The sequence below is a fragment of the Phytophthora sojae genome (assembly GCF_000149755.1).
Source record: "Phytophthora sojae unplaced genomic scaffold PHYSOscaffold_8, whole genome shotgun sequence".
Classification (NCBI taxonomy): Eukaryota; Oomycota; class Peronosporomycetes; order Peronosporales; family Peronosporaceae; genus Phytophthora; species Phytophthora sojae.
This window is the reverse complement of record NW_009258122.1, coordinates 2704952-2729151: the sequence shown is the minus strand read 5'-3', so window position 1 is coordinate 2729151 and position 24200 is coordinate 2704952. Positions and strand designations below refer to the sequence as shown.

The following is a 24200-nucleotide window of genomic DNA, read 5'->3' as shown; positions in this document are numbered from 1 at the left end:
TACACGTGGCGAGCAGTAACAACCAGGAGAAACACACTCAGCGTTGCCCCCATTCAAACACTCAGGGACCCACACAACAATCGGCCGGGAAAACAACTTTGAGAGAGGGGCCATGTTGTCTTTCCAGCTCGTTAGCTCCGGGTACGGTACACTTGGCGGGAAAGCACGCTGCGACTTCGCTTCTTGCACTCCCCGTCTGCACTCTTCAGCGTCCATTGCGAGTTCGAACGTTGTGCGGGCTTACTGTTCACTCCCCACTCTATTCACTTCAGCGACTTTTGGCTAACTTCAGATATTTTAGTCGGGCGGAGTCGGAGATCGGAGCTACAACCAATCGGATCGGAGCCGCCGGGGCCTAGCGGGCCCGGCATCTCCGATAAACCCTATCACCCGTGCCAGGTGACGGGACTTTGGGAATCGGGAACGCGAAACCCGAAATACGGTGCAGCATTACTGAAACCGGAGCCACCTGCTGATCAAGCTGCATGGTGGATCGATGACACGTTTATACCAGCGGACGAAAGCCGATGGGACTCTATTCGCGCCGAATACAACGGATGCAGAGATGAGAGAAAAACATTGTGGGTCGCGTGCTATGATACCTCACCGGCACATAGATGGGAATCGAGTGGTTTGTCTGTATCCCGGTGAATACATTTCGAATGAGGACTAGGCAAGCGGTAAGCCAAACCTCTTCCACCGAACGTCGGAATATCACAGCCAAGAACCCCTCTCCTGTATGGATCGGTATTATTACCCCACACATAACTCATGCACAGCAGCACTGCTGGGTGTCGGAATGGTGGTCTGCATTACAGTGCGATCTCTACAGACTGGCTTATCATCGAGTACACGAGTGAGGACTCGCCCGTATACGGTCCCCATCAGGCACTTGTTACATGGAACTCTGCACTAGCCACAACTGGGGCGGACCCCGTTCTGCTGGATAACCGTTGTTGGCTACAAAATGAGTTTCCGGAGGTATACTCGGCTCCATGCGGCTGGAAGACGTGGCCATCGGCTACTCCGGCAACCGTGCGATGGGCTCAATACCTCATGGTCACTTCTGCCGGTGGCACGAGACTGCATCTTGGCGTCCTACGCAGTATCTGGATGTCCAATAGACTGCACTGGAAGACAACATGCCAGGAAAACGTACGGGTAATACAGGCAAGAGACGAAGGCACGCTACTGGAGGAGGTTAATGCCGACATTCGGAGAAGTCGGCGCCAGCACACCCGCGCAGGTATGGGATTTGACACCGTACTGGCTCGCCATATATCGGTACGTCGTGAGCGGGCCGAGAGGTGGCGTGAGAATTGGCAGATAAGACGACTGGAGGCGGCCCTAGCTGAGGAGGACGACGATCCTAGTGGAACAACAATGGAGGAGCAAGGGCAAGCTCATGCGTGACCCACGGTAGAGCGAGAACATCAGTACGAGAAGGTCCTGATCAGATACATATTTAGGATGCATGTTGTAGGAAATTAGGACGGAGCCGTAGCCGCCGGGTACCTGAGGGGCCCGGTCAGCGGGGTTCGATGCAGTGCTCGCCCCGAGCGCTATCGGCGGTAACCGCAAAAAATAAAAAATAAAATAAAAATAAAAAATATTTTACACTCGGACAGGTCGAATGTGTGTTACTGTACAGATCTACATCTACATGCATCACGGTGCGGAGTTGTGTGGCGCGCGATGCATCGGTGCAGCAGACGACCAAGGCCAGTTCTCAACCATCGTCGCTTGTCTCCATTGATTTATGTGGCTTGAGCCGGCCAGGCGGCACTATACTGAAAAAGTTCCTGCTCTACGTGCGTTTGTGCGTCTAACTTCAGCAACTTGATCTGCTTGGAGCGTAAACAAAATGAGGTTGTCATCAGTGTCAGCTCCACGTTTCTCCGGAGGTGCAATTGTGTGCACCAAGTGGGGAGTTCTCATTGGATATGTTGACGGTGGGTCCGACGGATCAACGGAAGGCGAGCACTATCAGTCGTACGGCTACACGTTTCATGGCCTCCCCGCCGATATGCCTTCTTTGTTGCCTCTCAGTGCTGACGAGGAGGACCTATGGACAATTGAAGGCCGGTGTGCTCGCCGACAAGGAAGTGAAACTCGTCCGATATCATATCACGTTATTTTCTTCTTGAAAGTATTGCCTTTGCAGTAAATCTAACCGCCATCTCCACACTCTGCTTTTTACAGCAGTAAGTAAGCCTTTCCTCTAGTAGATCTCCGCCATAATGTTCACCACAAGCGCCGTCCATCCCGAGAACGGGTGGCACCGCTGTCCCTGACCGTAGTTCTGCTTGGCACTGATGTCGCCGTTGTACTGCTCCCAGAGGTACCCAGTGCGCTCGTACTCGCGGTAGACATTGGCGATCACGTTCGTCCGCAACGCAGCGTACGCTTTCTCGAACTCCTTCTGGTACGGACTGCCCGTGCTCGGCTGCGCGTAGTAGTGTAGCGCATCCAGAGCCAGGTAGTTGGCGTTCATCCAGATAGCTCCGCGCCAGTACGGGTTGTCTCCCGGCGCGTTTTCTTGCTCGTAGAACTGGTCCCGCGTAGACAAGGAGCGCAGTCCGAACGGCGACCACAGCTGCGCAGGGTCGGTGATCTGCTTCAGGAGAGCAAGCAGCTTCGGAGAGTCCGGCGGCAGCACCTTCAACAGCAGCGGAAACACGCTGACGTAGCCCACGTGCTTCACGTGCTGCAGCTCTGTGGTACCGGGGACGAATACAGGCAGCATCTGCAGCCCACCGCGACCGTCGCCTAGCGGGAACATAAACTCTGGGTGGGTATCCGGGCACTTGACATTCCTGGTCTCAATCTGCGCGATAGGTGCCGTAGCGTCGACCACTTGGCCGTCTCCATTGCGACAGCGAATGGCAACCTGGTACTGAATGACGCCGTCCTCGCTGTGGTCACCCACGTCGAAGTACGACTGAGCTTCCTCGTTCCAGTGGTGCTGGTCCAGTCCAGTGAAGAAGTGCGCGCTGTTCTTCTCGAAGCGGTCCACATCGGCTTCCCGACCGATAAAAGCTGCGAGCTTCGCCATCACATCGCTCGACCGGATCATCCACGACAGCAAGTCCACGTGCATCTCGTTCTCGCTGGGCACCGACGCGCGCGGGTAGTCGTCCAGGCCCGACGAGAGTGTGTTGGAAATCAGCTTGCCATCGTTCGGGTGGCGGCCGCGCCAGCGGAAGCTCGCCGTCTTGGGGCCATACTGCGTCTTCAAAAACCAACTGTACCAGCGCTTCAGGAACGGGAAGATCGTGCGCACGAACTCCTGCAGGTCCTTGTCCGAGTCAGCGTCCTTGTGCCACTGCATCATCTTCTCCAACGCAATGAGAAGCGTAGGAGGGTTAGCGTGTTCCACATGCTGCACCAAGAACTCAGCAGGTACACGACGACGCGCAGCTTGGCCCAAAATCTGCTCGCGAGCGATGTAGCCGTCCTCCTCCATAAGCCCAAGCCAGTGGGCGATCACGTCACGCGTGATGTTGTCATCAAACGCCGACACGCCAAACTGGTGGAAGCCTTCGTCCCACACGAAACCTCGCGGGAAGAATGACCGCGATGGGACAGCCGTGAACAGCGGCTTCTCAGGGGACTCCACAGTCTCGGGGTTCTCCGGGTCATGCTGCACGAGCGAACTGCCGTAGAAGTAGCCCGTACCTCCGATCAAGTTGCTGAACGCCGCCTTGGCAAAGGCCATAAGGCTGTCGCTGAACGGGGCCTCTTCTCCATCGTTCGTCGGCCACGTCTTCGAGGACAGATGGAAAGCCTCCTCGAATTTCTTGTCGAACTGCTGCGAGTACTCGGCCAGCTTTCCAGTGACGAGACTGTCGATCGGCGTCTTCACAGCATCAGCCGCAGTTGAGGTCGCGGCCTCGTTGAACAGCACGTCCAGCACCACGTCGCCGTCCTTGAACGTAGCAACGTCCACATCCACGATGGCCTGCACCACCACGAGCGTGCTGCCTTCCTCGATGAAGTTCTCCAGCTGGATCTCCTTGTCCGACCTCAGGTCTTTGTTGACCTCACCGCCCGGCCGTTGGGCCAGCGACACGAGCCTGTCCTTCACATTGATCACGTTGGTGTTCTTGAGGCCGGCGTAGTGGAGCTCCGCGCTTCGCACACTGGGGCCCGTCTTCAGCTGCACGTGCATCTGGAAGGTCAGAGGCGCAGCAGCGTCCTCCGGCGCGCGCTCCCCGTCGGGTCCTTCACTCTCCAGCACCATCTGCACACACTGCTCGTCCTTCTGCTGGCCGCACTGCACGCGCGCGGGCTCGGCCGTGACCTCCATGAGGTTCTGCAGCTTGTGGCGGCACTCCAGCTCCAGACTCTCGTCCCCGCAGCCCAGGTCCACGTAGAAGAAGAGCGACACCTTGTTGCTCGGCACCTGCTTGCGCGCGAGGTGCTCGTCCCTGGGCGTCAGCGGCCCGGCCTGCACTCGGGCGGCCCAGCCCTGCACTTGGTCGGCCTGCAGTCGCGCGTAGCTGGTGGCGAGCTCCAGGCGGTTGAATTGGTCCTCCACGGTCTGCAGCCCGTAGTTGGCCCCGTCGTGCTCGAGCCAGCCGTAACGTTGAAGTCGGTCCTCTTGGCGGCACTGGTGTCTGATTTGTGACACGTCCTCCAATTGTGATCCCCACAATAGTCCGGCCGACACAAACTCGGGCGCCGTGCGAGAGCGCAGACCCAAATAAAGTCCCGGCCGGTACGTGCCCCAGCGGAAGCGCGCCGCCGAATTGGTCCGCGTCATTTGGTCCAGCGCACGGGCGTCCAGCGGGCCTGAGGCAGCGGACGGCGACGGCGCCGACAGGTCCATGGGCCCGTACAGCGTCGTGTAGGTCGAGATGAGCATGGCCACCAGCGACGCGCCCACGTAGACCATGCGGAAGCGCCGCGCGCTCTCCTCCGCCGTCGGGACCGCCATGGCTGTGCGGTGGAGGGAGGGTATATATGCCCGCAACACGTGTGCGCGGACTAAAAATGCGTATCAAAAATATGCGTCATCAAAAAATGTATCTTGACACAAAAGTATCTGTCCGGCGTCTCCTGACTCATTTTAATCCAATCCGACTTCAAATGCGACACATTGCGCTGGACAGAGCGACAATTGCTACTCGGAGCTGTTCATTTTCGATCCTCTCCACGTGGCAGCGCTCACCTTCGACGGGGGGACGGACGATGGCGCGCGGGATGACGATGACGCGCGTGCTGGCGCTGCTGGCGGCGCTGCTGCTGGTGACCATTTGGTCGGGCATTGACGTGGAGGCGGCCAAGAAGGGCCGCAAGGGCAAGGACGCGCCGCTTAAGGGCGCGGAGAAGCTGGCGCAGCTGCAGGGCCGCGTGCGCGACGGCGTGGTGCCCTTCACGAGCGAGCTGTTCGCGCGCTACGCGGCGCGGCCCGACCGGCCGTACCACCTGGTGCTGCTGTTCACGGCTACGGCCGCCAAGTACAAGTGCGAGACGTGCGCGCAGGTGGCGCCCGAGTTCGAGACGCTGGGCGAGAGCTACGAGGCCGCCAAGCAGGTCAAGGTGGACACGCGCGACGGCCTCGAGGTCTTCTTCGGCGTCGTGGACTTCGAGACCAACCAGGAGGCCTTCGGCATGTACGAGTTCACCTCGGCGCCCCACGTCGTGTACATCGCGCCCGACCGCTCCATCGACGCGGGCGACCGCACGCCCAGGAAGGCCAAGATGGAGCCGCAGAACCTCTACAACGTCTACTCGCAGGGCAAGGAGGCCGAGGCCATGGCCACGTTCGTCAAGCAGCGCACGGGCTTCGACTTCGTGATCCAGCGCTCCAAGACCTTCCTCTACGTGCTGCTGGCTGCGGCGCTGGCCTCCACGGCCGTCACGGCCAAGCTCGTGCTGACCCACCTGGACTTCGTCATGGCCAAGCTGCGCCGCAAGCAGCTCTGGATGACGGTGTCGCTGCTGTTCTACGGGCTCTCGGTCTCGGGCATGGTCTACTGCATCATCCGCAACCCGCCGCCCTACTCGGCCGACCGCAAGGGCAACATCCAGTACTTCCACCCGCAGGGCCGTCAGCAGTTCGTGTACGAGGGCCTGATCGTGGGCGGCTACGACGTGGCCGCCGCCATCTTCATGATCCTGCTCTCGCAGTGGGCGCTGTACGTGCGCAACCCGGCCGTGCGCTACGTGTCCATCGTCGGCTGCGCGCTCGGCTTCTTCTTCATGTACCGCCAGATGACGGACGCCTACAAGTTCAAGAACCGCTGGTACACGGGCTGGATGGGCTTCTAGACCCGCGGCCGTCGCGCGCGCTGGCTGCAGCAGTCTCAAGCTGACTGCAAGATTCAATGCAATCGCAGCCATTTTGCTGTTGACAAGGAGCGAGGAGACAAGAGTTAAGAGACTGGGTGCAGCATATTGCTGTCGCTTCGGGCTCGCATTGAACAAGTTGTCGCCACGTTACAGTTGTAGTGCAGTTTGTGTGCATTTGGTGTGGCCTTGCCACAAAACGGGAAAAAGGTGTCGCCATAATCGTCCCCACGGCCCGGCTCTGACCCAAATCCAGCCAATCGCAGCTGCGGATTACATCCATCGGACCAAAATGTCACAATCCGTCCGTCGCGACACCAAAACTGAGCTCAGTCGTAAATCCGCCACGCAGTCTCAATTTAGCGTCTCGCCACCTCGTCACTAACTAACCCTCCGCTCCTGAGCCCGCGCGTGACGATGGAGGGCTGGCTCACCAAGCGCCGCGACCACATGAACCTCATCTGGCGTACGCAGCTCTCGCGCGTGCAATTTCCATGCTCGAACTCGCAGTAGAAGGCTCAAAACCCATGTCATAATTTGTGTCTCTGCTGCAGTGGATCGCTACTTCCTGCTGGACGGCAACCAGCTCCGCTACTACCGCAAGCGCGGCGACCCAGCGCCTCGAGGCACCTACATCCTCACGGACGCGTGCGTGGTGAGCCCCGTGTTCAACTCGGAGGAGAAGCACAAGCACCACGGGCCCGTGTGGATGTTCCGCATCACGTTCGCGGTCGGGGACGCCGGCTCGGGCGAGAAGTCGTACAAGAAGGACCGGTTCCTGGACCTGGGCGCCAAGAGCGAGGATAACGCCAAGGAGTGGAAGCGCGCGCTGGAGAACGCCGTGCGCTCCATCCGCGAGCTCGTGGCGCACCAGAAGAAGCTCAAGACGGACGCCGAGATCTTCCCCACGCCCACGCACGTGCCGCGGCTGCTCAAGACGGACGAGGACACGGTGTCGCTCTTCAATCTGGACGCGGACAACGTCAAGGCCGAGCAGGCCTGGTGGCTGGCCAGGGTGGAGGGAGGCCTGAGGATCATGCAGGAGTGCCCGCTCGGACCCAATGTCGCGGCCAACCTGTACGCGCAGCATGCGGCGACTACCAATGGGCTCATCTTCAGCGCCTGTGTGGGCGCGGCGTTGAGCTTCAGCAGCATGTACTCGTTCGCCAACAATATGCTGCTAAGCTTCATGACGGCGCTCGTGGCGATCGCAGTGTGTTGCGCTGCGGTGACGCCTACGCAAGCTCCGGAGATCCCGAGCTTCCGTGTCTCGCAGGTGGTGCACGGATCTCCGACCGAGGTGTTTCGACTGATCATGAACTCCAAGAGGTTCCAGCGTTGGGACTCGGCCACGGCCACCATGCGCGTGATCCAGCAGCTGGACGACCACGCGGATATCGTTTACGTGACCCAACGGCCAACCCACCTGTGGCCGCTGTGGCAGAAGGCGCGCGACCTGGTGCTCATGCGCTACTGGCGCCGCGAGGAAGACGGATCCTACTTCGTCATGTACCAGAGCATCGAGCACCCGGAGTGTCGTGTGCGTCACAACTACGTGCGCGCGAATCTGCTGGGCGGCGGCTTCGTCATCGCCCCTCAGCGCGTCCCCAGCGGGTCCATCCGCACGCTGGTCACGTACGTGCTCCGATACGACCCGGGCGGCTGGTCGCGCATTTACCACCAGCTCGGCATGGACGTGGACCTCGTCATGCCCATGCTGCGCAGCGTTGTGGGCATCCGCGACGAAATGAGCGCCACGGACTTCGTCACGCCCAACGTCTCGGTGGCTCCTGCTGGAGAGGGCGAGGAATCGGAGGCTGGCCAGGAGGAGTCAGCGGTTACTCAGCGCACCAGCGTGGACTCCATGGGAGTTGTCATGGGCGTGCAGAAGCTTCAGACCAGTCTGCCGGAGAAGATGTGGGCCGAGCCTGATGCGTCGCTCTTCAGCGTGCGCGGCCACAACTACCTCAACGACAAGAAGAAGATCCCGTCGGCGCCGGCAATGTTCCACACGGTGGGCGTGGATCTGCTGTCGTTCGAGAGCGTGGCCGAGCGATACAACATCTCGTCTCGACCGGACAGCATCGGCCGCACCAGCTCCAAGTTCACGTTCGTCGTCAACATGATCATCCCGGGCCCGGAGAACGTGTGCATGGTGTTCTACTTTCAGCCCGTGCGCGACAACGTGTTCGAGGACGGCTCGCCCTTCTCCGAGCTGCTCAACGACTTCTTCGACGGCGACGACCAGTTCCGAAACTCGCGCTTCAAGCTCATTCCGACGGTCGTCGAGGGAAGCTTCATCATCAAGCAGTCGGTCGGCTCCAAGCCCACGCTGCTCGGCAACAAGCTCAAGTGTCCGTACCACCGTGGAGAGAACTACTTCGAGGTGGACATCGACATTTCGTCCAACTCGGTGGCCAACACTGTCGTCGGCATGGTGCAAGGCGTGACTAAGTCGCTGGTGGTGGACATGGCCTTCCTGCTCGAGGCCCAGACCGACGAAGAGCTGCCGGAAATTATCCTGGGCGCCGTTCGGATGCAACACATTTCGCTGGACAACCCCCGCCGGATGCCGAAGCTTTCGCCTTGAGCAGCAGCATTCAAGACCCGATCTCAAGATTTAAGTTGACGGTGATTAATGTCACGGTCGGGCCTTTCAAAGTGCAGCGTGTATGACCTTCTATAGATCCTCAAAGGGAAAGGATCTACGGGACGTGAACGAGTTTCCGCGCTGTCGATGCATCAGTCGATCGTTTTCACATGTGAACGCAGCACATGTATTGGGCTCGCTGCTGGTCTGCAGTGTATTCTTCGGCAGCTAATACAGTTCCTATGGTGTTTTCCTATCCTACTACAAGCTAATAATTATCTTCATGTTGGTTCCTATCCTACTTACCTAAAGGCCGAGAGCACAGCAAGGTTTGGTTCGCGCTTGATCGCCACCATTCGCCTGCCCTCCGAGTTCGAAACAGCCAGACTGGGTTTGACCGGCGTTTCCAGTATCAGGTTGCTGTGCGAGACGGCGACGCTCGTCTCTGTGGGGATGAAGTTGGCGTGGTCCCAGACAGTGTCGCCCAGCGCAACCTGGTTCCAGAGGTGACTCACCAAGCTGGCATTGTGCAGATCCGCGTTGTCGAGGAAGCGGAAGATTTTCGCGCTGACGCCGCTCTCCAACGGAGGAAGGCGAGCTCCAAACAGCGGCAGCACAAACACTCGCTCGGCTCCTACTGAGGAACGCACCACAGCAGACAACGCAGCCTTCACGACGCTGGTTTTGCCAGCAAACGCACACTGCTGCAAGTGGCGCTCCTTCATAGTCTTCACACTGGGCGGAGCTCCACTGTTGGCACCCCGTTGCTCTTCACCCACACCACAGACCGGTGACATGTCGTGTTGTCGCTTGGTACCAATTCTCACTTGAGGAGTAGCCGGTGACGTGAACGGCACTGCTCTCACTCGTGACTTCACCGGAGTGCTGCTATTGCCGCTCGCACCAGTAGAAGCAAGCATCCTCGACTGCAATCGCTCCGAGCGTTCACGCTCGCGCCTTGGAGAGGCCTCGAACGGTGACGAGAAGTCCTTCTTCCAAGTCTCGCGATCGATGCGCATCCGTTTCCTCACACCCTGAAGCACCGGCGATACAAAGGTCTCGTCGATCTCGTTGGCAATGCGAGCAGGAGTGCCAACGACAGCAGAACCAGCAGTTGCAACACCATTGGCATGGGCAACGCATGGTGCTTGATTCTTGCAGTCCTATTGAAACAAAAGTCAGAGCAGATTCGAGGTTAGCGATCGCTAGACAGCTATGAGACCGAGGGACTGCAATGTTTACGTACAATGCATCGGCAGTTTTCACCGCAAGGCACTCCAGCCTGGAAACACTCACAGTACTTCTTTTGACACGCTGACTTCTTGCAGTGGCAACCATGCTTGTGCATCTTCGTCGACAGCAAACCCGCACTCAAGAGTTGATGCTGTTGCTGGAGGTTCAGCCGACCCGACGGCGACAGGAAAGTTCCCGGTGAAGCGTGACTACCTCCAGACGCACCGACAGATAGACGACGGGCACTACCTGGAGTCATACCAGGCGTGGCACCGATCTTGGGCTTGAACGCGTTCGGGTTTTTCTCCAGACGCGCTGCGATAGCTTGTTGTCTTACCTCCTCCGTCGCCGGTGTATTCGAGCAGTCGAGACAATTGCAGCTCTCATCGCAGTATCCACCACTAGCAAAACATTCGCAGTACAACTTGAGACACTTGGACTTCTTGCAGTTGCACGGCGCCTTCTTGGGTACCTGTGTTGCCATTCCCACAGGTGCTGGACCGAGAGGCGCCTTCGATGCAGATTGCAGCGACATCGTCAGCGCCGATGATGATCCCAGAGGCGTCGGCGTTTTCAGCATGCTGCTGTCAAATGGGGCCATGCCGCTTGGGTTGTTGGTCATCTGTGGCGTCAACACGGTGTAGTGGCCTTGTGGTGTAGCGATTAACTCCCGTTTGATCTGCTTCGCTGGTGTTACAGCGAGAGCTACTGCCTGTCGAACACCCAGCGGAGATTTCTGCATCTTGAGTCCTGAAATGTTGGCCATCGAGGATGGCATCGAAACACATTGCTGCGCTTTCCGCTTCCTCCTGTTGATGAGTGGTGTGGACAGGGCTCCTGCTACCGGCTCCGTTGCTGGAATCAACCTGCGCGCAACAGGGGGTGAGGGGGGTGTCGCCAGCATCTCATCAGTAAGCTTCTGACTCGGAGCTAGTTTTCGAGGTGTGGGCGTCTTGAACATGTTAGCTTGCGGAGTTTGGCCGTTCCACGGGTGCAGCGGTGACCGTGTGGTCGTGCGCGGAGATGCCGCAGCTTTCACCGGGGTCTGCAACAGCTTACGCTGAACGTTGGTGGAAGACGAAGACTTCGTCATTTGGCGCTCGTCAGCCTTCCGTCGACGAATATGCTTCTTCTTTTTGCTAAACGGACACGAACACGTTAAACGCGGGTCAGATTTACCTGTGCTGGGATATCATCGTATCATAGAGCTGCAACCAACGTACAGGCTGTTGTTGATGGCTTGAATCTCGCGCGTGGAGTGCGAGTCGAGCAAAGATGGAGAGGCTCCAAACGACGTGTGAAGCTTCATCTTCATGACGCTGTGGCCCCCGAGCTTAGACCGCTCGTCTTTTCCCGGTGTGGCGCTCATAGACGCCTGGATGTTTGGGAATGATTCGCTGAAGAAGTTCGGGGATTCCAATGCAGACGCAGAGCCAGGGGCTGAAATGCCACCTCCTGTCAAAGATCCTGCTGATGACAGTCCTCGGTTGCTCTTCGTTTTGTTCTTTGGGGTCTTGAGGATGGTCGGTGTGCCATCGTGCACCCCAGTTGTTACTCCCTCCGCTGGGTCAACAGCTAGGTCCGGCTCGGGGAACGGTGGGAGCCTGTAGACGACAGCAAAAGCACCACGTCAGAATAAGGGCAACGCGGATCTCAAGAGTCTCGACAAGCAGTCAACATACAGTCTCGGAAGGTCGTAGGAGGAGAGCGCCACCATCGGCGACAGCTTGACCGACATGAAGCTGTTCTCGAACTCCTCCGCGGGCATGAGAGGCGACAGCGAGTTGGCGAACGAGAAGAACGAGTCGTGCTCGCTCGGGCTCGTCATGAGTCCGCTCGGAACGCACTGAATGTCGTCAGCGTCCAGAAGAGAGGGCGTCGCATCAGTCTTCTTACCCGTTGTAGCCGGCGACTTCATCGCTCCACGCACAACCTCACGCTCCTCGTCGTCGTCCGTGCGGTCGAACACGTCCTTCAGTCGCCGCGAGAGCAGCTGCTGTCGTGACGAGGGGGACGGTGTCCGCGGAGGCGTCGACGAGGTCGAGGCCTTCCTCGCCGATCGAACACTTCCTGCCTGGAGACTGTCCGCGTTCACAATGCCCTGCTTCACCTCCACTGCGATTGGCGCTGGGGCCTTCTCTTCCTGTTGACTGAGCGAGTCAATAGCTTCCAGCAGCCTCTTGGGGGTGCCCAGTCGGATGGGGACAATGGTCCGTCTCTGCGGCGTCGTGGCCGCCGCCTTCTTGCCGGCGTTTTTGCTACCTGCACTGGCCAGCGGCGACTTGAAGAACCTGGACGGCGAGCACGCGGCGCTGGAGGCTCTGGAGGACAGCGGGGGCGACGCCAGAGGCCCCATGAGCTCCAGGTCCACATCCATGGCGCTAGAAGAGAAGAAGCCGCGCCGGTGCGGCGACGGCGTCAGCAGCGAGAAGCCCCCGGCCGCGTCCTCCGTGTTCAGGTGCAGGAAGTCAAAGTCGCTGTCGTGTGGGGACGCGTCGCTCGGGAGGACGCTCAGCTGCTCGGGCGTCTGCATCTCCTGCTCCTGCTCCTGCTCCTTCTGCTCCTGCTCCAGCTCCTGCTCCGGCTCCGCTTCGTCTGTATGGACCTGCACTAGCTCCTGCGTCTTGTTCTGAGTAGTTGAAGCGCTTGTCGCAGCACTTTCCGGGCGATTAGACACTTGAGAGTCTGCGTGAGCGTCCGCGTCTGTGCTGCGCTGCTCTGGGTCCTGTATTGGCGCTGGGTGGGCCGCTGCGTCGCCCTGGATGGGGCTGGACACGGCCATGGCCTGCTCTCTGGGCTGTAGCGCCGCCTCCAGGGCGGCTGGAGACGCGAGAGAGGTCGCTGCAGACGCGTCGTCGAGAGCTCTGTCGCCTAGTGCGCAGGGTGCGAGGCGGCGGGCGGGCGCAGAAGCTCAAGTGCGTGACGAACCGGCGCTGCGCCTCGCCTTAGTTGACGTTGTTGATTGACCTGGTGGCGACTGGCGCGCTTTGAAAAATGTGGCGCCAAAATGCGGCGAAAAAGACGCGGGAAAAGAGGGAATAGATTATGGACCAATCAGAGGCAGGTTGCACTCTTGAATCCACCAATCACGGCGAAGACGATACTGTACCCCTTTTCCCGCCGAAGCAAAGGGTAGGCTGGCTGCCGGTAGTGCTGGAACTCTTACCATTATTATGGAGGGAAGCCAATGCACGGCAAGGAATTGGCGGGTCTACCTATCTCCATGCATGCTTCTGTAGCACACTTTGTCTTGGTCATGGTCGTGCTTGCCAAGGGTAGCTACATACCTATCTACAAGTTCGGAGCTGCAAAGTTCGTTGGCAATGCAACAGACCTGCTGGCCCGTTATGGTGCAAGCAGCTGCCGCTACAGGTTCCATCCGGGCCGTCAGCGGTGGACGCAGGAAGGCTGCTTGGGCCAGTTGCTGCTGCCATGCTCAGCTCGCTGCATTGCACACTGCAGCAGCTGGCATGTCATCGCATCGAATTTTAGTCCCAATTGTGACTCCTTTTAGTCGAAAATGGTCCAAACGCATCATATTCCGATCACAAACTGACTCCCTCCATGCAGGACGCGACTCGGACGTCGGAGGCGTGGGCGGCGCTGGCCAGCTCGCTCGTCAACGGCCTGGACGCCCGCTCTGTCGACGCGCAGCCACACTGCAGCCCCAGTGGTGCGGGGGCGAGCACAAGTGCAGGCGAGACTAAAACCCGCGGCCGGAAGCGCGTGCGCCGTATGCAGATTGAGCTGCCCTACTTTCGGCACCAGGTACGCGAGCTGGAGCTCAAGCTCAAGCGGCTCAAGCTGCAGAACGCGTCGCCCGTGGCTGCTACCGTCAAACGCGAGCTGCAGTCGCCGCGGTCGGTGCAGAATTTGGTCGAAAAAGGGTCGGGAGCGGACCAAAATTCGGTCTGGAACGGGATTGCAGAGCGCCAGCTCAAGGAGCGGCTGCGCGTGGAGCAGCAGCAGCAGCAACTGAAGCAAAAACACGAGGAGCTGCTCGGACTGTCAGAGGAGATGCAGAAGCTGCTGCGGAAATGGGAAGAGCATCAGGTCAAAACGAGCGCGCGACAGGACCATTTTGTGACCTGCGACTGATGAAATTGTGTCTTTGTGTGCCTTGCAGCAAGAGGTGGCGGAACGAGTTGGGGCTAAATTGCAGCAGCGGCATCGCTACTGGGACTGCGAGAAGGACCCAGCAGAGGACATTTACGCGGACCAATTGTCCATCGTCGCGCGGCTGCGGCTGCAGATGCAGAGTCAAAGCCAGCAGCGTCCGAGTAGGACGTTGTACTTTGGCTCGGGCTTATCTATGGGTCCGGAACTGATCAGATGGGACGCGAGTATCGAGGCCGGCTTCAAGATGGGGCTGCACCGCGGGACAGTGTTGCCGTTCGGGCTGGAGGTCGTATCGGAAGCGTACTGGCGGTTCTTCGGGTCCGGCTACGAGTCGGATCATGTTGTTCAGGTCGTTCGACACGACGAATCCGATATGTCGGTAAGTCTTCATAGGATGAATCGACCAGGATAACAACTTGAACTGACGAGTTGCGGGGTGCAGACAGGTACAATCGTGCGTTCTTTCAAACTCCGAGCTGATTTTGAGGGCTTCACATCTACGGTAGGCTGCACAATGACCTCCTGCAGATACGTGGATGAGGATGGCAGCGTCACACTCGCGTGGTCCAGTATCGGGAACATTAAAGAGATCAACGGCATGCAATTCCACGGCCTCCAGCTCCACAAGAATGGCTGTATCAAGCTTCGGCGAGCCCCTAGAGAGGGGCCTGGACAGCAGTCGACTTCGACGGTTGTGGAGGTCTCGTGTGAGACGATCCCTGTGTTCCAGGAGAGTGTTGTCGACAAGGCCCAGCAGACTCAGGCCTTCCTTGACGAGATCGATAAGGGGTACACGAAACTCGACAAGTTCTTCTGCCAGCGGATGGGTACACTGCTAGTGGAGACCGACTGGAAGGCCACCTTCGGTTGCGAAGCCATGATTGAAGCGTAGTGGGATCGGAGCAGGGTAATCATGGTTGTATGGGGTTTGAGATGAAAAGTAGCTTCACTCGGCGAAGACAACGTCACTTGATGATACCGTCGCAGCCGAAAATCCGCTTGGCTTAACGCAACAGGTTCGCTTTGTTTGGTCGGAATCACTTCAACCGCTTGCGCTGATTCACATCCATTGGATACCTATGGGGTCAAACGCGAAAATGCCTTGCTCAACCCAGGCGTCATTGGTACCCCCGAGAGCGCTGCTCAGTGCGAACAACAGCTCACTCCTAAATTTACCAACTACTTTCCAACACCTCCAAGAACCTCAAAAGATGTTGAGCTCCAAGACCCTCGCTGTCTGCGCGTTCGCGGCTCTGACAGTCGGAGCCCAAGCCGACGACTACACCTCCGACACTTACGCGGAGGGCAGCAGCTACTCCGACGGTGACAACACTGCGCTGCCAGCTTTCGCCTACACGTTCGACCCCGAGTACTCGGCTGGCGTGAGCGGGACCATCAAGGTGCAGTACGCCGGCCCTTTCTCCAGCTTCGCGGCGATCAGTGCCGACCTCGACTTCAGCGACGTGGACCAGAGCGATATCCAGGCCTTCAACGGCAACTGCACGGAGGAAGTGACTCAGTACAAGTGGCACATCCACGTCAAGTGGCCGAACGACTACGACTCCGAGTCCTTCGAGCAGTGCGCGCTCCCGATTACCGGCAACCACTACGACCCGCTGAAGGCGTGCAGTCCCGACTCCGAGTTCGCTGAGACGTCCGAGTGCCAGCTCAAGTCGCCCCAGTACAACTGCAACCCGGACGACTACGCCAAGAACCCTCTCGTCTGCGAGAAGGGCGATCTGGCTGGCAAGCTCGGGCTCTTCGAGCTGGACGGCAACAAGCAGGTGAGCGGCACGTGGTTCGACCCCAACTACCCCCAGCCGGAGGAGAACACGCCCGAGTGGAACATCATCCTCCACGCCGTGTGCGGCAAGGTCGCTCCCCGTATCGCCTGCGCTGTTGGCAAAGCGGTGGACTCGGACTGGAGCTGGGGCCCCCCCTCGGGCTCGTACTACCGGCACTGAGCTGTACCAGTTGCAGCCACGGGGTATCACTCGGTGCATTTGAATCGGCAAGCTGTGCTGCCATGAAGTTCTCTCTATATACATTTACACGAACCGTTAGTTAATTGAATGTTTCCTGCTTGGTGATTCACTGTTTGCTTGAGTACACACTTTTGGAGGACGCTAGGTGTGTCTTCAACAGTGACAATGTGGACATTAGCAACTTCAAGGTGCGAGCGATGAAATTTGGTTTTAGGTCGAACTCTTTTCCTGCTGACAGGCATCCGATCTCAGCATCGTCGACATGTAGCTGAGGGCAGTGATCTTCTCCAACCCAATCACCTCATGTGGAAGTTCGCAAGGATGGAAGCTCGCAACGCCTTCTAGCGACAGCGCTCTCCTGGATTTTGTCCTTCTCCTGACGCTGTCAGTGAAGTAGGCAAGGCTCGCAAGCGAAGCCATGATTGAAGCGAAGTGTAATCACGGTTGTTTGGGTTCGCTAGCCTCTTGACTGCTGAGCTTGACGAAGACAGGGTGAGCCCGTCACAGCCGAGAATCCACGCCATTTGACTCACTCAGGTTCGCTTTGTGTGGGTCTCGAAGTCACTTCAACTGGTTGCACCTGATTCACATCCATGGGATAACCCAGACGAACGGCGAAAATGACGAAGTCAACTGTCTTACCCCGATCCGACCCTTGAGCGTCCACGCTCACAGCCATCAGCCCACTCACTCGCTCACTCACTCACTCCGCAACTCGCCAAGTCCCGCCGACACCTCTTCCAAGCGACCCCTTAATCCAAAACATGCTGAGCTCCAAGATCCTCGCCCTCTGCGCGCTCGCGACCCTTGCGGTCTCCGCCCAAGCCGACGACGACTACTCCGACAGCTACGACAGCTACGAGGACGACGAGGGCAGCAGCTACTATGACGACGACGAATACGCCGACGGCGACTTCAGCGCGCTGCCGGCCTACACGTACACGTTCGACCCCGAGACGGCGGCGGGCGTGAGCGGCTCCATCAACGTGCAGTACGCCGGCCCCTTCTCCACGTTCGTGTGGATCTCGGCCGACCTGGACTTCAGCGGCGTGGACCAGAGCGAGATCCAGGCGGCCGACGGCAACTGCACCGAGGACGTGAGCGCGTACAAGTGGCACATCCACGTCAAGTGGCCCCACGAGGGCGACTCCGAGTCCTTCAAGCAGTGCGGGCTGGCGCTCACGGGCAACCACTACGACCCGCTCAAGGCGTGCGGCCCCAACTCGGAGTTCGTGGGCACGGACGACTGCCTGCTCAAGACCCCAGAGTACAACTGCAACCCGGACGACTACGCCAAGGACCCGCTGGTCTGCGAGAAGGGCGACCTGGCCGGCAAGGTCGGCGACTTCACGCTGGACGGCGACAGCAAGGTCACGGGCGAGTGGTACGACCTCAACTACCCGCTGCCGGAGGAGAACACGCCCGAGTGGAACATCATCCTCCACGCCGTCTGCGGCAAGGCCACCCCTCGCATCGCGTGCGCCGTCGGCAAGCAGACCAGCGGCGACTGGAGCTCCTCGGACTGGAGCTCCACCGACGACTCGTACTACCGGCACTGAGCAGGACGGGGCCAGCATCAGCATCCGTTGAGCTGCCGTTCCATCCATATCCACACATCCACACAAGCGGCGCAGCCTAAGTCAGTGCTAGCGCTCCATATTTGATGTGCATCAGGGTCTTCTGCCCTCATTGAAGCAGTCGTCAGACAACTATTCAATTCGTTTTGCCACATTTTACCTTTGCTGGCACTTTTCACACCGTCTATCGTACTCGCGCTCGCTTCTTCATCGTCTTACTGCTTCACTTCCCAGTTGTACTCGTCCACGTGTTCACTCGCTTGCTCGCTCCGATGCCGACTCGCAGAATCTGCAAGCCAACAACGAACACACAGACACCAATGTGAGCCCAGTGTTCGACTACAAGACGCGCACGAACGCCAAACGCAATGCAAAAACAAGGGGCGAGGTCGCCTCCCTCTTATCAAAGCAATCCATGCAAAATGTATCGCCCACTCTGCCTACCAGCTGCAATCAGGAGCTCTCGTTGTTACTGTCGTTGTGCTTGTGCTGTTTACAGGTTTCGCAGCAGCAGGAAGGCGAGCTTGGACGTCCATAGGCTCAGCTATCAGCTCCTCTCTTGAAAACACGCGCCTTGGCTGCGTGCTTTCGACGCATGAGCCAGCGAGTCTGCAGTCCACACATCACATGACATGGATAGTTTAGATATACGAGTCAGTACGGAAGGTTTTACTCAACGAAGCTACGCCACCTAGCAGTATCAGCTCACCCACCACAAATGCCACAGAGCGCACTAGGCCGCGCTGCGTTCTTGCTTGACGCGCGGGCGCTCTGCATCCCTCCGGCCAGAGCGACCCGAGTCGTACTTGCTTCCTTTGCTCGTCCGCGCGCTTCTTGACGACGTCGACGGGGAGGGGTCTTCGCTTCGGTAGTAGTGCTGGCTGCGATCTCGGCTATGACTTCGGCTAGAGCTGCGGCTGCGGCTGTCCGAGCGGCCTCGGCTGCTGTAGTTTCGTTTGCGCTTTCTGCTGCTCCTTGAGGACGGCCGTGAGCTGCGAGACCGGCTCCTGCTGCGGCTATTGCTGCGGCTGTCTCGATCACGATGACCATTTCCACCAGATTTGCGCTCACGACGGTCGAAATACGAGGGATCGCGCCTGTAGTCCAGGTCTCGGCTGTCGCGTCGGTCGTAGCCCCGGTCGTCCTTGTCGTAGCCGCGGTCATCTCTGTCGTAGCTCGAGTATTTGTCGCGAGAACTGTACCTGACATCCCGCCTGCTTTCACGGTACCGGTCATCGTAGTCGTCGTCATCGTAATCGTATCTGTCTCGATCGCGACGATCTCCACGCGTCCGACTGTCGTCTCGTTCGCGGCTTCGGCTACGGCTCCGACTTTTTTCCCGGTATCGATCACGGCCCCGACCCCGGTCCTCAGAGTAGCGATAGTCGTTGTCTTGGTCACTGCCTTGATACCGGATCTCCTGCTTAATCCGCGGTTCGTCATCTCGGAACCTTCGTGACGAAGTAGAAGCAGAGCTTCGGTCGTCGCGCCGAGAGGATTTTTGTCCATTTGATCGATAGCCACCACCGCTGGTTTTAGCAGTTTTAGCCCACTCCTTGGAGTCCTCTTCCGTCTTCTTCGTGAATTCAGCTTCGTTCCGAATACCCGACGGATCCAGACGGAGACCGCCAACCTGCGGCTTGAAAGCCTCCTTTAGCTTAGCCGCCTCATCACCTTCAAATGAGCTTGATGGCTTAGCCAAGGCGTCAAATTCCGCTTGTTGGCTTTTTTTCCAGCGCTGTAGCGATCTGTAACTTCGGAGCGCGTCCTCTGCAAAATCACACGGAAGCACGTGTTAGCAAGGGCTTGACTTGGTGTGTACCTATATGGATCCGTACTCGCTGTTCGCTCGTTGAAGACTTTGCCCTCAGGACTGGGGCTGCACCACTTAAACTTGAAATCTTTGCCCTTATTCCAAGTTGCAATGTAGGCAGCTGCTTCTCCGAGTAGCTGCGGAGAGATATCCACGCACACTGGCAGAAAGAACCTGCATATCATGCATAGCATGTTAAATACCACTGCAAGCTGCAAGAATGCTTCAGCGACGTACAATTCTTCGAGGACAGTCTGCGCGTCGTCGTTGATGGCGTCACGAACTGGAGACACAGACAACACGAACATCTCGTCAGTATACCTTCACCTACCGTGCAGTATTTGCAAGTACGCACACTTTTCCGGCATCTTTTCCAGCACGCGACGCAAGTAATAGAAAGGCATCTCCGTGGTGAGCTCGAAGTTAATGCCTTGCAAGACCTCCATCTCGTAATACAGCAGTTGCAGGCGCTCGATCTCGAGCAACTCCTCGTCACCAGCAAACAGTGGTGCCTCCAAGATGTCGTACATAACGCGCACCATGCGCAAGAGTTTCATGCGCTTGCTGGACGCCTTCGCCGACAGAAAGAGGCAGGCTGCTGCGAACTTGTACCGCTCCCGCGCGTAAATACCGCGGTCAAACACGCGATGGAAGAAGATGCACGCCGTGAGCGCGATATCGCTGCTCAAACCGAGACACCGCGACAAGATGTCGATGAAGGCGATCGCCGTGTAGCGCCAGTGCTGCTTTTCCTCTGGTTTGCTGTCAAAGTTCCGGCGTTCGAAAACCAGTGGGCAGTTGGATCGGTCCAGCTGCAGCTGAGGCGTGCTAGGCGGCGGTAACTGGAACTGTTGAAGCTGGTCAGGAGCTTCAGCTTGTCGTTCCGTCTCGCCGCGTGGCAACGGTACCGGGGCTCTACGAGGTTTGCACTCTCCCATGACGAGGCCCTTCCAGGCCTTGATCTTCCTCGGATATAGCTTCAGTTCTTCCCAACGAGCAAGGGTCTACATTGAGCAAAGGTATCCAATGAGTAATAGTCAGGGTCAAGACCGTCATCTTCACAAGTCAAGCAAATATCCATCACAGCACCTTGAACACGCGCTTCCGGTTCTCCTCGGAGTTGCGCTTGTCGCCGTAGCGAATCTCCCGCGCGCAGGCATTGAGCACTTCGTCCACGGTCTGGAACCACTCGCGCTGCACCTGCTGAAGTCGCTCCCCCTCGAAGGACTTGAGGAACTCGTGCAGCACGTAGAACAGCATCAACTTGGCCTGGAACCCGCGCGCTCCCTCCGCGTACGCTCGCTGCAGGCAGGACAACAGACAGACAATTGACGTTAGTAAGTTTTGTTCAATACGCTCAGGCAACACAAGGGAACGCAGGCAGGACTCGACTACTGAGGTCTTTCTATTAGGCGCGCCGCCACCACTGCACAGTCAGCCAGCCAGCCTCAGCAAGTAATGAATGAATAAATAAAATAAATAATATACACTCCACTTTACGTGGTGATAGTGGTGGGTCTTGGAGTAGCGGCTTTTTAGCGTAGTGGCGGCGGCGTTTTAACGGAAAGCGGCGTGGTTTTAGTCTGATATTGGTTGGTACCTGCTTCATCTTGATCTGGAAGCGCAGCGCGTGCTGCGGGAACGTGGCCATGTACTCGGCCGTCTTGGTCACGAGGTCGCGGTTGGTCACGCAGTGCAGCACGTCGTTGAGCACCGTGCCGAAGCCCGCGATCTCCCGCTCCCACTGCGACTCGGACAGCAGCGGCCGCTCGGGCTCCGGCGCAGGCACCTCGGGCGGCGTCTGCAGCGGCGTGTTGCCGCCGTTCTTGCGCCGCTTGGCCGCGCTGCTAGTGGGCGGAGTGGCCGACGGCTTGCGCGCCTTGTCAGGCCGCGGTGGTCGCTGCAGCGCCGCGGAGTCGGACGCGTCGGCGGTCGCGGCCTCTTCTGACGCTTGTAGAGACTCGTTGAAGTCGGTGCGCGCCTCCGTCGACGCGCAAGACGCAGGCGCATCTACCGGTGTGCGCTGGTCGGCGGGCGGGGCGGCCGCGGCCTGCGCCTTGCCGCCCGAAGACGACGCTCGAGCGCGCGCATTGTCCCCCATCGAGCTTCCCCTTCTTTCGCCTCTGGAGGTCCAAGCGCTGAAGTCTAAAGTCGGACTTAGTCGAGAGCATATGGATTTCCGTTTCGAAAAAAAAAAGTTTGTTAGAACTGCGATGGCTACACTTTTTATTGCTATTGCATCATGGCCAGCTCCATCTCCGTGGCGATCGAGATGTTGTGGGTGGGGCGGTTCCAGTCCGACTCGACTGTCTCCGTGTTGTATTGACCAGGACCCTGTGAGTGCAAGTGCAGTGGTTAGTCGTTACTATGATACTGAAATAATCGATTGTCGAGCCAGCCAGACCTACCAGCACTGGCGCCTTCGGTCGCTCGTCCTTGAAGCGAGGTTCCTGGAAGCCCCAAACAGAGAAGAAGACTACCGTATGAGTCCAAGACGAGCATGGATGGGGAAGCGTACAATCGTGGCGTTACGCACCGCAGCGTAGAACACATTTGGTCGCGCCTTGTGCAGCGGCTTCTGCTCCAACCGCTGCGTCGAATACGACCCCGGCCCCTGATTAGCAGCAGTGAATACAATGGAATGAACAAAGTTATATCTGTGATGCCACTCAGTGTAAATTTGACGTACCGGAACGAACACGGTTGGACTCGGTTTGTCCTTCATTCGGTCGATGCCGGACTTGAACGCGCCTTGTGCTCCCGACGCATTCCACGAGCGTTGGATCTGAAAACATACAAGCCGACATCAGATACAATAGCTCAAAGTGAAAATGTATCGTCACCAACCTCATAGTCGCCTGGTGACGGCCCCGTAGCCTTTTGAATCTGGTGCGGACGACTTGTTGACGACGCGAACATCGACGAAGCCTTGGGCTGTTGCCGTTTCTTGGAAGTTTGGCCTTGTTGCCGTCGCTCGGGTTCTTGGACTTTCATATCACGCTCTAGCTGAGACTCAAGACTTTCACGACCGTATTGACCGCCCGATGAAATAGTGTCGAAGCGTCTTGTAGTGCTGCCAAAGTTGGTTACTCGACTTGTCTGCGTGACGACACAAACAGATGCGCGTCGTTAAAGTGAGCGTGACGACACCGTCGTTGGATAACCAGTGCTTACCACTTTGTTCAGTACTTCTGATACTGCTGATGGGACTTCATAAGAACCTGGGGCCGCGAGGCACTGATCTCGGTCTTTAGGCTCTTCGAAACGCTCCTTCTTGGAGCTGAACGGCGCCTTTTTCCTGGTAGGAACTGAGCGTGGCTGCTGGGTGTTGCCTGATGGCGGGTAATAGTACGCGCCGGGGCCAGGAACGAATGTATCACTAGACAAGAGTTTATCCACGACAGGTTAGTAGACAACGACAATCTAGTTTTGAACGAGGCAAACATGCTTACCGTTGGGAGCCCTCGAATCGATTGGACGTGCTACCGAAAAATTGGAGATGCTCAGGTTTCGTCTCGGTCGGAAACCCGTGCGTTTGGTTTGGGTGGTAGGCCCCTGGCCCTGGAACATTTTTGGTCACTGCGATCGGGGCAGCCTGCTCCCGCGTCAAAGCGGACTTGAACACCGCATTCACCCGCGCAGGATCTTTCGGTACGGTGGTATCTCCGGTGTTTTTGTATTCGCCTGGGCCAGGGACCTCTGCTTTGGATCGCACTTCATTTTCGATGAATCGTGTCACTTTTCCCTTCGAGAAGTCGGTCGTGCGGGTCTTGTTCATGTTCTTTATGCCCCTCATCGGCTCGTACTCGCCTGGCCCCAGTGTATCGTTCCCACAACCAGTGTGGCCGACTTTTGCGGGCTCGTGGCGAACTAATTTGCCGTAAGCCCCCTGCTCGTAGCCGAAACTTTGTGATACAGTTGGGATCGACGGAGCGGTGGGGAGTCGTGTCCACCTGATCTTGTTGTTGGATGGAGGAGTCCTCACGAGCGGGTTGCCGAGGCTCGTGTGTCTGTCAATCGATAATAATGTCAGCAGCTCATACAACGCAATGGCAACGAAGCCACGACTTACCCCTTTGACTTCTGCGCGAACGGGTCTTCCTTAGAGTACGCTCCCGGCCCCGGGGTGCTGAAGCCGCGACGTAGTTTGACCTCACCGAGTCGCTGAGACTTGGACTGGAAGATCGACGTGGCGGGCGCCTTGCTGTTCGTGGGGGAATCCCAGCTCGTTTGGTTGTTCGTAGCGTACGACCCAGGGCCCGGTGTGATCATCGTCAGACCTTTGGTGGAGCCAGCATTGGCGCCGCGCACGAGCTTCTCCCCGGAGCCGAAGCCCGTGGCATTCGGCCGCAGCTTGCGAGTCGGGGACGTTTCGTAGCATCCGGGCCCGAGGCTCGCAGACGTGCTCGCTTTCACTTGCAGGCCGCCGGGACAATTGTCTCGCGTCGTGCGGTTCACCCACGCCATGTCTTCTTCGACGAGTGATGCGCGCGTATCAACGCGGGGCTCTTGGGCCGAGGCAAGCCACCAAGTATAAATAGTAGGGCACTACAGGCCGCCATCAAGCTTGGAATTAGCCTTCTTCGGTC

General features: G+C 58.1%; 7 protein-coding genes across 7 annotated transcripts; 3 read left to right on the top strand and 4 right to left on the bottom strand.

Annotated features, from left to right (window-relative positions):
- Nucleotides 1-2221: 2221 nt before the first annotated feature.
- Nucleotides 2222-4939, bottom strand: PHYSODRAFT_337930 (hypothetical protein; the record flags this gene model as incomplete). Its single annotated transcript, XM_009535633.1, has 1 exon — nt 2222-4939. The coding sequence occupies one exon, from the start codon at nt 4937-4939 to the stop codon at nt 2222-2224; it is 2718 nt and encodes a 905-aa protein (XP_009533928.1).
- A 223-nt stretch (nt 4940-5162) lies between these two features.
- On the top strand, nt 5163-6442 carry PHYSODRAFT_355340 (hypothetical protein). Its single transcript, XM_009535632.1, has one exon. The coding sequence runs from the start codon at nt 5194-5196 to the stop codon at nt 6274-6276; it is 1083 nt and encodes a 360-aa protein (XP_009533927.1). The 5' UTR covers nt 5163-5193; the 3' UTR covers nt 6277-6442.
- A 269-nt stretch (nt 6443-6711) lies between these two features.
- Nucleotides 6712-8884, top strand: PHYSODRAFT_304784 (hypothetical protein; the record flags this gene model as incomplete). The annotated part of the gene is made up of 2 exons (XM_009535631.1): nt 6712-6760; nt 6849-8884. The coding sequence occupies 2 exons, from the start codon at nt 6712-6714 to the stop codon at nt 8882-8884; spliced, it is 2085 nt and encodes a 694-aa protein (XP_009533926.1).
- A 302-nt stretch (nt 8885-9186) lies between these two features.
- On the bottom strand, nt 9187-12473 carry PHYSODRAFT_520155 (hypothetical protein; the record flags this gene model as incomplete). Its single annotated transcript, XM_009535630.1, has 5 exons — nt 9187-10047; nt 10131-11256; nt 11341-11721; nt 11800-12191; nt 12234-12473. The coding sequence occupies 5 exons, from the start codon at nt 12471-12473 to the stop codon at nt 9187-9189; spliced, it is 3000 nt and encodes a 999-aa protein (XP_009533925.1).
- A 1688-nt stretch (nt 12474-14161) lies between these two features.
- PHYSODRAFT_287248 (hypothetical protein) lies at nt 14162-18286 on the top strand. The gene has a single exon (XM_009535629.1). It carries the CDS (start codon nt 16986-16988, stop codon nt 17778-17780), a length of 795 nt encoding a protein of 264 aa, XP_009533924.1. The 5' UTR covers nt 14162-16985; the 3' UTR covers nt 17781-18286.
- Nucleotides 18287-18531: 245 nt separating this feature from the next.
- Nucleotides 18532-21712, bottom strand: PHYSODRAFT_253183 (hypothetical protein; the record flags this gene model as incomplete). The annotated part of the gene is made up of 7 exons (XM_009535628.1): nt 18532-19012; nt 19211-19546; nt 19621-19785; nt 19849-19894; nt 19967-20615; nt 20701-20913; nt 21212-21712. 7 exons carry the CDS (start codon nt 21710-21712, stop codon nt 18532-18534), a joined length of 2391 nt encoding a protein of 796 aa, XP_009533923.1.
- Nucleotides 21713-21843: 131 nt separating this feature from the next.
- PHYSODRAFT_304780 (hypothetical protein) lies at nt 21844-24078 on the bottom strand (the record flags this gene model as incomplete). Its single annotated transcript, XM_009535627.1, has 8 exons — nt 21844-21945; nt 22020-22061; nt 22148-22225; nt 22301-22396; nt 22459-22710; nt 22786-22990; nt 23064-23621; nt 23684-24078. The coding sequence occupies 8 exons, from the start codon at nt 24076-24078 to the stop codon at nt 21844-21846; spliced, it is 1728 nt and encodes a 575-aa protein (XP_009533922.1).
- Between the last annotated feature and the right edge of the window lie 122 nt (nt 24079-24200).